This window comes from Rhincodon typus, chromosome 19 (assembly GCF_021869965.1).
Source record: "Rhincodon typus isolate 14 chromosome 19, sRhiTyp1.1, whole genome shotgun sequence".
In the NCBI taxonomy this organism is placed as follows: Eukaryota; Metazoa; Chordata; class Chondrichthyes; order Orectolobiformes; family Rhincodontidae; genus Rhincodon; species Rhincodon typus.
The window spans coordinates 9,249,714-9,262,580 of NC_063350.1; the positions used below are offsets into that span (position 1 = coordinate 9,249,714).

Consider the following 12,867-nt stretch of genomic DNA (forward strand, 5'->3'; position numbering starts at 1 on the left):
TTTTAACTAAATTATACGTCGCTAGGTTCAGCTCCAGGGTATCTGTTACTGACAGATTTTACTGAACAATGGCTTATTCCAGTTTACAATATTTTCTCTGCAGGAAGCTGGTGATATGTATGACATGTTTCACACACGCTACACTTTGCATCGCAGAGCCTTTCAACATAGAGTGATCAACAACGTTGAAAGCATGTAAGCATTGCTGTAGGGAAGCCATACATCTCTGGCAGTTGTTTTTGTTATTTATTTTCTCTTATCTCAGCTCAAATATCCTCCTTTGCCCAGCAAGTACTGACTCTTATCTGCTTCCAGTAGTCCTTTGGAACCCTGATCCTACTTGTGAACCCAAGATAGTTTTTGCTACAGCTGGTTGACTGTTCCAAAGAGACATTTCATCTGAAGGACTGCATCTCTGACAGTGCAGTGCCACCTCAGTGCTGTGGTGGGTATCAGCGTTTAGATTTGGTGCTCAAGTCCAAGATTGAGGAAGTTAGTAACATTGTCTGATTGTTTCCTAACGCAATCCCAAGGAGAATAAAACCAACAACAGAGCACTTTTGCTTCGGCTGATCGTTGTGCAAGCTCAACCAGACTGGGGACCAACTCTGGATTTCAATTCATGGCAACTTAAAATTCTTTTGTTTTAAAGAAGCAATGTGGAAAATATTCCAATAACAGTTTTGAAAATATTTAATCCTTCAGGATCACAGAGGCGTTGCTGCTTGCAGATCCACACATTAAGATAACTGGTAAAAATGGGATTAAGTGTACAATGTCCAAAGCAATTGATGACATGGTAGCTTACACCCAACTCACAGGTAAGCATTGTTGTGTCACTCTATTGGATCTAAAGCTGTTCTTCCTTGAATCTTAAAATAAAAACCAAAAGAACTGCAGATGCTCTAAATCAGGAACAAAAACTAAGTTGCTGGAAAAGCTGAGCAGGTCTGGCAGCATCTGTGAAGCAGAAAACAGAGTTAAAGTTTTGGGTCCGGTGACCCTTCCTCAGAGCTGCAGCGATTCATTTCAATTCATCCCACTCTCCAGCACATTATTCCTTGGTTAGGCCACTATTGGAATACTGCATTCAATTCTGGACTCCTAGCTGTAGGAAAGATGTTGTAAAACTTGAAAGGGTTCAGATAAGATTTACAAGGATGTTGCAAGGATTGTTGGCTTTGCGCTATAGGGAGAGGCTGAATAGGCTGGAGCTATTTTCCATGGAGCATCGGAGGCTGAGGGGTGACCTTACTGAGGTTAATAAAATCATGAGGGGCATGGATAGGGTGAATAGCCAAGGTCATTTTCCCAGGGTAGTGGAGTCCAAAACTAGAGGGCATAGGTTTAAGGTGAGAGGGAAAGATTTAAAAGGGACCTAAGGGGCAACTTTTTCACACAGAGGGTGGTGCATGTATGGAAAGAGCTGCCAGAGGAAGTGGTGGAGGCTGGTACAATAACAACATTTAAAAGCCATCTGGATGGGTACATGACTAGAGGGATATGGGCCAATTGCTGGCAAATGGGACTAGATTAGTTTAGGATTCTGGTCAGCATGGACGAATTGGACTGAAGGGTCTGTTTCCGTGCTGTACAGCTCTATGATTCTAAGTACTTATCCAATTCCATTTTGAGTGCTAGCATTGAAGTTGCTTCCAACACTATTTCAGGCAGGACCTTGCAAGTCAAAACAACGAACTGTGTAAAAACATTTCCCCTTAATTCCACCATGTTTCATTCACCAGCTCATTTAAATCTGTCACTTCTCATTATTGATCCTCCTGCCAGTAGAAACAGTTTTTGATCATGTATTGCCTAAAATAATAACTGATGAATCTCAAAGTACGTTACAGCCAATGAAGTATTTTGAAATGAAGTTACTGCCCTGTGGTATAAATTATGGCTATCAATTTGAATTTAGCAAGCCCTCAGCAACATGAAAACGATCAGAAGGACAGATTTTTAATGATGTTGATTGAGGAATAAATATTCACCAGGACAAGAGATTAAATCTTTGGCTCTTCTAGTGCCATGGGATCTTTTAATTCTACCCAAAAGCACAGACAATCCCTTGGTGTGACTATTTCTCTAAAAAATGACACATGTGACTGTGCAACTCACTATCAGTGCTGCACTGAAGTATCAGCCTTCGCAATCTCTCAAAGTCCATCGTTGTTTTGAACAGCATGCTAAATTCTTTAATCTTCATTGCTATAAGGAGAAAAATCCAAGCTTCTCTAATCTCTCCAAATAATTGAAGTTCCTCATTCCTTGTAGCAGCCTGATAAATCTGCTCAGTTCCCTCTTCACACACTGACATCTCTCCTAATATACAGTTGCTAAATTTGTTGATGATACAAAGGTAGGTAAGAAAGTAGCTTGTGAAGAGGATACAAGGACTCTGCAAGGGGATGTGGATAGATAAGTGAACGTGCAAAGGTTTGGTGGATGGGAATGAAAATATGAAGTTGTCCAATTTGGCAGGAAGAGTAGAAAAGCTGCATTTTATTTAAATGGAGAGAGATTGCAGAACTCTGTGGTACAGAGGGATGTGAGCACCGTGGTACATGATTCACCGTAAGACAGCTTGTAGTACAGTAAGTAATTTAGAAGGCTAAATGAATATTTAATTTTATTGAAAAAGGATTAGCATATTAAAATGAGAAACTCTTGCTACAGGGCATTAGTTGGAGTGTACTAGCAGGTTCGGCCTACACTTGGAGTTCAGAACAATGAAAGGTGATTATATTGAATGTGTAAGGCCGAGTTAGGGAGATTTTTGTCTGGGAAGGGAGTCAAGATCTGTACGCAACAGGCAAGAAAGAGAGAGGTGACACCATGATTAGATCAGCCATAATCTTATTGAGTGACAGAGAAAAACTTGATGGGAAGAATGGCCTGGCTCCTGCTCCTTTTTCTTATGTTCTTATATATATTGAGAGAATGAGCCAGAAAACATTGGCGATTTCTTCTTTGTTTCCCAAAGATTACATTAATAAGATGATCACGGGCAATCGTTCGATATTAATGTTACTGATTTTTTTTGGATGGTAGAAGAGCTAACTCACTGAATGTTGCCATGGAGATGGAGGAGGGTTTGGATGTGGGCACACTGGCAGTTTTGTCACATCATTTGTCATGCTGCTTGTCTGTTGCTACTTCCATGCTATATTTCCAGAAGTAGTATTTAGGGAGTGTTACAACAAAGGGACAGCAAGCCAAACCAAATCAGCCTTACTATCACTGAATTCACAACACAGTGAAATTAAAATGGTAAATAACCCTCAAAATTGCCCAAACGTTCCTTTCTTGACTTTATGAATGACACAAACTTTATAACTTAAACAAAGTTAACAACTTACTAATACTGTAACTTTAGCAGAGCAAAGCTAAACAAGGTAATTAATTAATGCCTCTGATTTGAACCCAATCTTCTTTGATTATGACCCTCTCTCACACAGACAGATAAGACAGGCACGGCATAAATTAAACACTTCAGTGGTAAATAAGAGGACCGTAACTTTCCAGTTCACATACGCATTTTTCAATGATGGATGCTAAGATTTGATGCAATGCTTCATGATGGTATATCCTTAGAATGCAAATCATCCTGAGCTCTCCTCATCACTATCAAACCCCTCTGATATCAGCTGTGCTTAAGAGAATAGATCTATTTTGCACACTCCTATTCCTCAGCACCTGATCAGACATCAGGGAGAACAGCAAATGAAATCCAATGGGTATGAGTGCACAAGTTAGGAAGCTGTATTCCTGAGCAGACAATAGAATTAAGCCCTCTCTCTCTACTGGACATGAATTCTCATGCCAGGAGTAGCCACCCTATTGAGGTCAAGGACCTTGTTTTCAATTAGTCCTAGTAATGCCTTTCACTTCCAGAACGATCCTTTCCTTGATGTTGTCTGTTCCTTTCTCCTGTAGGATGGGGATGGCCAGTTTAATCACAGTGAAACCTTCCTGAGGATCATGATGCACATTCAGATGTTTTACTCTTGTCATTGCCTGAGCTTACCTGACCATTCTCCAAGAACAAAGATGATTTCACTCCCTCATGTGAGAGGTGGTATGAGGCACACATCTTCAAAGCTGGAACTGCAGAAACGTTAAACCACAGAGGAGCCCCTTTAGCAGCCGCACCTGCATTGGCTCTCCAGATCAACAGTGCATCTATTGCCACTCCCATGTAACCACACACATCCTTCATTTTCAGATAATAATCTAGGCCTGAATACTTTAATTGAATTAGCCTTCATCACACTGTCAGGCAGCACATTTGACACCCTAACCACTCGCTGCATGAAAATGTTTCCCCGGTGTCTACATTACTTCTTTTGCCAATTACTTTAAATCTATTTCCTCTCTTTCTTAATCCTTCCAACAATGAGAACAGTTTCTCCCTATCTACTCAGACCAGCTCCCTCATGATTTGAATACATCTATCAAACCTTATTTTGATTTTCTCTAAGGGAACAGTCCTAACTTTTCCAATGTGTCTACCTACTTAAAGTTCTTCAACCCTAGAACCATTCTTGTGAATCTTTTCTATGCCATCTCTCACACTTTCATATCTTTCCTAAAGTATGATGCCTAAAAATGGACAGTATCCTACCTGAGGCTAGTTCAGTTTTATAAAAGCTTATCATAACTTTGTTGTTATATTTTATTCTTTTGTTAACGAAGCCTAAGATACTGTATGCTTTATTTACTGCATTTTCAACCTGTCCTACAATCTTCTCTGATTTATGCATATGCACAGACACGTCCCCATATACCAGCACACTGTAACATGAAGTAAATGTTGTCTGTCCCTCTCCCTTCTCCCTAACTGCATCATTTTATGCTTCTGTCAAATTTCATCGATCATTTGTGTGTTCATACTCCTAGCCTATTGCAATCAATTATTTTCTTTCTCACTGTTTGCCACACCTACAAATTTGTATCATTGGCAAATTTTGAAATTTTAATCTATATCCACTTTGCAAGTCATTTATATCTATCAAAAGAAATTGTGGCCCTTGTAATGATTCCTTGGGGAATCTTACTGTCTATCCATACGCCAAACTGAAAACAACCACTTTCCATGACTTACTGGTTTTTGTCCTTAAGCCAAATTTTCAACCAAACTGCCACTGACCCTCCTGTTCCGTAAGCCACAATTTTGTTAACTCATCTTCTAAGTTATGTGCTTGTTACACTGAATGCTACCAATCACAGTCAACCTGCATGGTTTAAAATTTAAACAATCACCACAAAAGGGTGCATTTTGCATGGCAACGTCTCAATCAACCTGAGTCTACTTGTTAACCAACCAATCAGAAAACTCTTCTCATGCAGAATACATGATGGTTTTCTCTCTTAATTAGTATTCTTGCAAATTCTCCTGATGAGTGCAAGGCAAAAACAGTCAGGAAAATGTCTGTTTTATTCTGTATATTCAAGTGGTATTTTCTCAAACAGTTTCTTAAATGAAGAGTCCTCATGAAGGGTCCAGACCCAAAACGTCGACTTTCCTGCTCCTCAGATGCTGTCTGACCTGCTGTGCTCCTCCAGCTCCACATTTTATTGATCCTGACTTCCAGCATCTGCAGTCCTCTCTATTTCTTAAAACCCACATGGACAACATCCACTGTATTCCTTTCATCAAACCTCTTCAAAAAAAAATTGGATGAATCAAATGCAATCTATTACAAATCCACACTGGCTTTCCTTAAATAATGCAAACCCCCCCAAGTGCCTCTTAATTTTATCCCTGACTTTGAACCTTACCCACCAATGAGATTAAGCTGACCTGCACACTTTTTTGAATAAGGGTGTCACATTTGCTACATTCCAAGCCTGTGGTGTCTCCCCACTGCACTGCCCACCACCTACTGTGCCACCCCCCCCAACCCCCCCCACCCTCCCTCACTCTCGTACCTTTGGAAAATTGGTTGGTTATGATGAACTTTTTCATAGCTCATCTTCCTTTTGCAATCTGTGATGCAAACCATCCTGTCCATTGTAAAAATAGCCAAGCTTTTCAGTAAATCCTGTTGATCAGGTTTTACTCCCATTAATTCCTCTTCTATCTCCCATATTTGACATGTGGAAGTCATTTAAATGCCTACTGATCAGAGTTCAGGATCGGTATGTTCCAGTAAGGAGGAAGGACAAGAATGGCAGGTATGGGACCCTTGAATGAAGAGGGAGATTGTTAATTTAATCAAAAAGGAAAAAGAAGCATATGTAAAGTTTTGAAAGCTAAAAATCAGACAAGGCCCTTGAGGAATATAAAAAAAGTAGGAAAGAACTCAAGCAGGAAATTAGGAGAGCAAGAAAGGACCATGAAATGCCCTTGGCGAGTAAAGTTAAAAAGAATCCCAAGGCATTTTATCCACACATTAGAAGCAAGAGGATAACTAGGAAGAGGGTAGGAGAACTCAAGGATAAAGGAGGGAACTTGTGCTTCAAGAGAGAGGATGTGAGTGACGTCTTGAATGAGTACTTTGCATTAGTATTCACCAAGAAGAAGGATGTGGAGGAAAGTGAGATTAGTGTGGGGCATGCTTCTATGCTAGGGCATTTTGAAGTCAAGGAAGAATTGGTGTTACGTCTCTTGTAGTGCTTTAAGGTGGATAAGTCCCCAGGGCCCAGGTTACTGAGAGAAGCAAGACAGGAGATTGCTGGGGCCTTGACTAAGATCATTGAATCCTATCTAGCCACTGGACAGGTCCCTGAGAACTGGCGAGTAGCTAATGCTGTTCCTCTCTTCAAGAAGGGATATAGAGATAAATCCAGGAAATTATAGACCAGTGAGTCTCACATCAGTGGTTGGGAAGCTATTGGAGATAGGATAGGATTTACACGCATTTGGAAAAGCATGACCTAATTAGGGAGAGTCAGCATGGCTTTCTTTGGGGAAAGTCACATCTTAACTCGATTGATTTTTTTTGAGGAGGTGACGAGGGTGGCCAGTGAGGGTACAGCAGTGGATGTTGTTTACATGGATTTTAGTAAGGCTTTCAACAAATGTCCCTCATGGTAGGCTCATCGAGAAGATTAAGATGTATGGAATCCACAGTGACTTGGCCATTTGGGTTCAGAATTAGAATATAGAGGACAGAGGGTGGTGGTGATAGTGGAGGGTGATTTTCTGGCTGGAGATCTATGACTAGTGGTGTTCCACCAGGATCCGTACTGGGACCTGTGCTGTTTGTGATTTATATAAATGACTTGGATGAAATCCTGGATGGATGGGTTACTAAGTTTGCAGATGACACAAAGACCAGGCAAGTTGTGGATAGTGTAGAAAGTTGGCAAAGGATACAGTGGGATATAGATTAGCTGCAGATATGGGCAGAGAAATGGCAGATGAAGTTTAATCCAGGCAAGAGTGAGGTGTTGCACTTCAGGAGATCAAATGCTAAGGGAAAATATAATGACAGAACCCTTAACAGCTTTGATGTACAGAGGAACCTTAGAGTCCTAGTCCATAGCTCCCTGAAAGTGGCCACACCAGTGGATAGGGTGGTAAAGAAGGCGTATGGCATGCTTATCTTTATTGGTCGGGTTAGGAAGTGATGTTGCAGCTTTATAAAAGTTTGGTTAGGCCAGAATATTGTGTTCAGTTCTGGTCGCCACATTACAGGAAGGATATAAAGACTTTGGAGAGAGTGCCGAAGAGATTTACCTGGATTAGAGGGTACGATGTGTAAGGAGAGGCTGGACAGACTACGGTTGTTTTCTGTGGAGCAGAGGGAGCTGAGGGCAGAACTGATAGAAGTTTATAAAATTATGAGAGGCATAGATAGGGTTGACAGTCAGAATCTTTTTCCCCAGCATTGAAATGTCTAATACTTGACGGCATGCATTTAAGGTGAGAGGGAGGGGAAAGTTCAAAGGACATGTGAAGGGCAAGCTTTTTATTTAAACACAGAGTGGTAGGTGCCTGGAACGCGCTGCCAGGGGTAATGATGGAGGCAGATACAATAGGGCTTTTAGACAAGCACATGAATAAGCAAGGAATGGAGGGATATGGACCAAGGGCAGGCAGAAAGGATTAGTTTAACTTAGTGTCATGTTCAGCACAACATCATGGATCAAAGGGCCCGTTCCTGTGTTGTACTGTTCTATATGCTACTTTCTATCTCCATTTCTAATATCTTGCAATGTCGCCTTCCTAAAGGAAAGCTGATACAAGGTATTGGTTACACATTCCGAATTTGTCCTGCACATAAATTACTTTCTATGTGTTTCATAGACCTGAGCCCACCATTTAGAAATAAGGCATCCCTCCGCTTCATGCTACAGCCTGAACTCCAGGGAGGTGTTGTTAAACCATGGGGCTGCATTTCCATGACAGGGTGCCATAGAAATTTGATGTCTGGCTACAGTCACATTGATGGCTGACAGACCCCTTTAAAATGGGGACAGCCATGATTCTAGATCACACCCATTAATTCCACCTGCTGTTTTCTAATTGGACAGCAATCACAATGGAAAACCATTCATAGAAATTCTGGCAGATGTTGCATAACTATCTCGAATGGATCAGGAAGTGGAATTGGTCCCTATATTGGAATCGTGATGAACTCTGCAAACTCCAGCCCAATATTCTTAGTTAACGGCACCTTCAATTTTTGTTTTGCCAGACTCTGTCTTTGAAAACATCCTGAATTCGTCTGACCCTGCATTGAGCGAAGCACAGGAAATCCTGAGAAATCTTGTGAAGCGCAAGCTATTTAAATTCATCAGGGAAGCTCGGTTTGCAGAGAATACAGAAAATTTGGAAGTATGTATTGTGTACAACTATATTCAGCATCTGCACCTAGAAACAGGGGACTGACGTCCAAATAGTCACAGCCAGGCTTGGTACTTGGCATAAGTTGGTAGTTGGCATGATCAGTAAGCTTCACACAGTCGGGAAGGAGAGATCACATCCAGACTGAGACACTGCCCAAGGCAAATTGAAGCCGAAGATCAGGACCTGGCACAAAAGAGTGACGTCACAGGTACACCATAAGTTAATTGGTTGATGATAATTTGACTATCTATTGTAGGTTACTCTATGATTAAAGGTAAATAGGGGGAATATTTACAAACTTCAAACTAAAAGACTAGTAGGAATTTTTCAAAAAATAAATTAAGGACCAAGTCATTAAAATAGAGATATCTGGCCAGGCAATGTGTTGTAACTATATGCTGCGTCAGCTGGTGGACACCATTGAAGTTCATAGTGACCACGTTTGTAGTAAGTGTTTGTTGCTTGAGGAACTCTGGCTCAGATTGGATGAGCTGGAGTCTGAACTGTAATACATCAGGAAGGAGGAAAGTTACCTGGATGCCATGTTTCAGGAGGTAATCACACCCCTTTCATTAACCACTTTGAATTCAGTCAGTGGGTCAGGACAACAGGGTATGAGGCAGGGAGAGGAATCCAGGATGGAGTGCTGAAGGAGCCTCAGTCCTCGAGCTTTTCTAACAGTGCGTCCAGTGTGGATGAAAATGTGGGCTGCAAGGAGGAATAGCAAATTGACCCTAGCACTGAGATACAGGGATCCATTCAAGAGAGGGTAGAAAAGAGAAATGTATTTATAATTGGGGATAAGGTCAGAAATCAATGACACAAGGTTATAGTCCAACAGGTTTATTTGAAAACACAAAGTTTCGGAGCCTTGCTCCTCCTCAGGTATTAATTGGAGATAGTGTTGTTAGGGAAAAAGGCACTGTTCTCTGTGGTCAGGATGGAGGATCTCAAAAGAATGTTGCCTACCTGGTGTCTGTGTTCAGGATATCTCATCTGGGCTGCAGAGGAACTTGGGGTGGGAGGGAAAAGATCCAGTTATTACAGTACATGGAGGGACCAATGATATAGGTGGACAAGGAAAGAGGTTCTGCTGAGGGAATATGAACAGTTAGGGGTTAAATTAGAAAGCAGAACCAAAAAAGGTAATATTCTGTGCATTACTTGTTGAGCCATGGGCAAATTGGCACGGTTAAAGAGGTAAACACATGGCTCAAAGATTGGTGTGGGAGAAATAGGTTTGAATTCATGGCATCAATGGGAAAGGAGGGAGCTGTTACAATGGGACAGGCTCCACCCTAAACATGCAGGGACCAGAGTCCAGACAAATTTCATTGCGAGGGCTGTGGTTAGGGCTTTAAACAAAATAGTATGGGGATAGGTTCAGTTGCATAGAAAATTGTGGAAAAAGTTAAAGTGGGGTAGGGCTCAGCAGAGCTTACTTAAAGTTTCCAGAACAGATAATAAGACAGAGTACGGGAAGGGTCGGAAATCTCACTTCAGGCAAAGCAGATAACTGGACAACCATAAACTGGAAAGAATGCAGAAAAAATTCACAAAGATGCTGCTGGGACTGGAGGGCTCGAGCTGTAGGGAGGGGCTGAATGGGCTGGGACTTCTTGCCCCTGGAGCGTCAGAGGCTGAGGGGTGACCTTACAGAGGTTTATACAATCATGAGGGGCATGGATTGGGTGGATAGCCAAGGTCTTCATCCCAGGATAGGGGAGTCCAAAACTAGAGGGGCATAGGTTTACGGTGAGAGCGGAAAGATTTAAGGGGTCCTAAAGGGCATTTTTATTCACACAGAGGGTGGTGCGTGTATGGAATGAGCTGCCAGAGGAAATGGTAGTGGCAGGTACAATAACAAAATTTTAAAAAGACATTTGAACAGGTGCATTAATAGGAAGGGATTAGAGGGATATGGGCCAAATGGGATTAGTTCAGTTTAGGATGCTTGGTTAGCTTGGATGAGTTGGGCCTAAGCATCTGTTTCCAGGGTGTATGACTCTAAGACTCAAGTGGTCAGTCATAGCAGGACTGAGAGTGCTGTATTTAAATGTATGCAGTATACAAAATAAGGTGAATGAGCTTGTAGCACAAATTGAAATTGACAATTACGGTGTTGTGGAGATCACACAGGTGTTGCTGCAAGGGGATCAGGACCGGGAACTAAATATCCAAGGATGCACGTCCTAACAAAATAGACAGACTAATGGGCAGAGGGGCCTTGTTAGTAAAAGATGAAATTAAAATCGATAGCAAGAAATGATATAGAGTTAAAAAGATGTAGAATCTGTGTGAGTGGAGTTGAAGAACCACAAAAGGAAAAGAAACCTTGATGGGAGTTGTGTACAGACCTCCTAGCAATAGTCAGGATATGGGGAAGAAAATCAATCAGGAGATGGAGAAGGTATGTAACAAAGACACTATTACAATAATCATGGGTTCTTTCAATATTCAGGTGGACTGGAAAAATCAGATTGGTAGTGGATCTCAAGAAAATGAATTTGTGGAATGTCTGCAAGATGGTTGTTTGGAGCAGCTGGTGATAGAGCCCACAAGAGAACAGACAGTTCTCAATTCGGTGACATATAATGAGGGAGACTTGACTAGGGACCTTAAGGTGAAGGAACCTCTAGGGGGCAGTGACCATAATATGATAGAAGAATTCACCCTGAAGTTTGAAAGGGAAAAGCTGGAATCAGATGTAATGGTTGTACAATTGAATAAAAGTAACTACAAAATCATGAAGAAGTTGCTGACCAGAGCTGACTGAAAGAGGAGCCTCAAAGGGAAGATGATGGAGCAGCAATGGCAGAGTTTCACCGTAATTCAGGAGGCACATTAGAAATCCATCCCAAAAAGGAAGAAGAAACATACTAAGGGGAAGATGAGGCAACCATGTCTGACAAGGGAGATAGGAACAGCATAAAAGCAAAATAAAAAACGTAGAATGTGGTGAAGATTAGTGGGAAGCCAGAGGATTGGGAAGCTTTAAAAACCAGTAGAGGATAAGTTAAAAAAAGGGCAGAAGAAGATGAAATGAGAGTAAGCCAGAATATTGCAAGAGCTGTTTTTAGATATCTAAAAAGAAAGAGAGATTAGAGTGGACATTAAGCTGGAAAATGAGGCTGGAGAAGTAGTAATGGAGAACAAAGAAATTATGGAGGAAATTGCTACTTTGCACCAATTTTCACAGTGGAAAAAAACCAGCAGCATACCAGAACTTCAAGAGAACCAGGAGACAGGAGGTGAGTGTAGTGACCATCACTAAGGAGAAGATGCTAAGGAAGTTGAAAAGTCTGAAGGTGGATAAATCACCCAGAGCAGATGGATTACACTCCAGAGTTCTGAAGGAGATAGCTGAGGGGTTATAGAGGGATTGGTAAGGATCTTTCAGGCATCACTGAGTCATGGAGGGTCCCAGAGAACTGGAAATTGGCTAATGTAACACCCCTGTTTAAGAAAGGAGAGAGGCAGAAGACAGGAAACTGTTGGCTGGTTGGTCTAACCAAGGTCATTTGTAAGATTATTAGGGATGAGATTGTGGAGTACTCGGAAGTGTATGGTAAAATAGGGCTGAGTCAGCATGGCTTAGTCAAGGGGAGGTCATGCCTGACAAAACTGATAGAATTCTTTGAGGAGGTAACAAGCAAGTTAGAGAAAGGAGAGCTATTGGACGTGATCCATTTGGATTTCCAGACAGCATTTGACAAGATGCTGCGCAGGAGACTGCTAAATAAGAAAAGATACCATGGTGTTTGGGGCACGGTACTGACATGAATAGAGGATTGTCTGACTGGCAGAAGACAGACAGTAGGGATAAAGGGGTCTTTTTCAAAATGGCAGTTGGCGACTAGTGGATTACTACAGGGTGCTATTGGGACCACAACTATTCTCATTATAGGTTAATGATCTGGATGAAAGAACTAAGGGCATTGTTGCTAAGTTTGCAGCTGACACAAAGATAAGTGGAGGGACAAGTGGTGTTGAGGAAGCATGGAGGCTGCAGAAGTACTTGGACAGATGATGAAAGTGGGCAAAGAAGTGGCAGATGAAATACAATG

General features: G+C 41.6%; 1 protein-coding gene across 1 annotated transcript in view; it reads left to right on the top strand.

Annotated features, from left to right (window-relative positions):
- The window catches only part of LOC125485495 (deoxynucleoside triphosphate triphosphohydrolase SAMHD1-like), a 95,812-nt gene that overhangs the window by 58,855 nt on the left and 24,090 nt on the right, over positions 1-12,867 (top strand). The window contains exons 7-9 of the mRNA XM_048608527.1: positions 104-195; positions 706-821; positions 8,649-8,788. Coding sequence (XP_048464484.1) covers positions 104-195; positions 706-821; positions 8,649-8,788 — 348 coding nt within the window. The remainder of the gene's footprint in view (positions 1-103; positions 196-705; positions 822-8,648; positions 8,789-12,867) is intronic.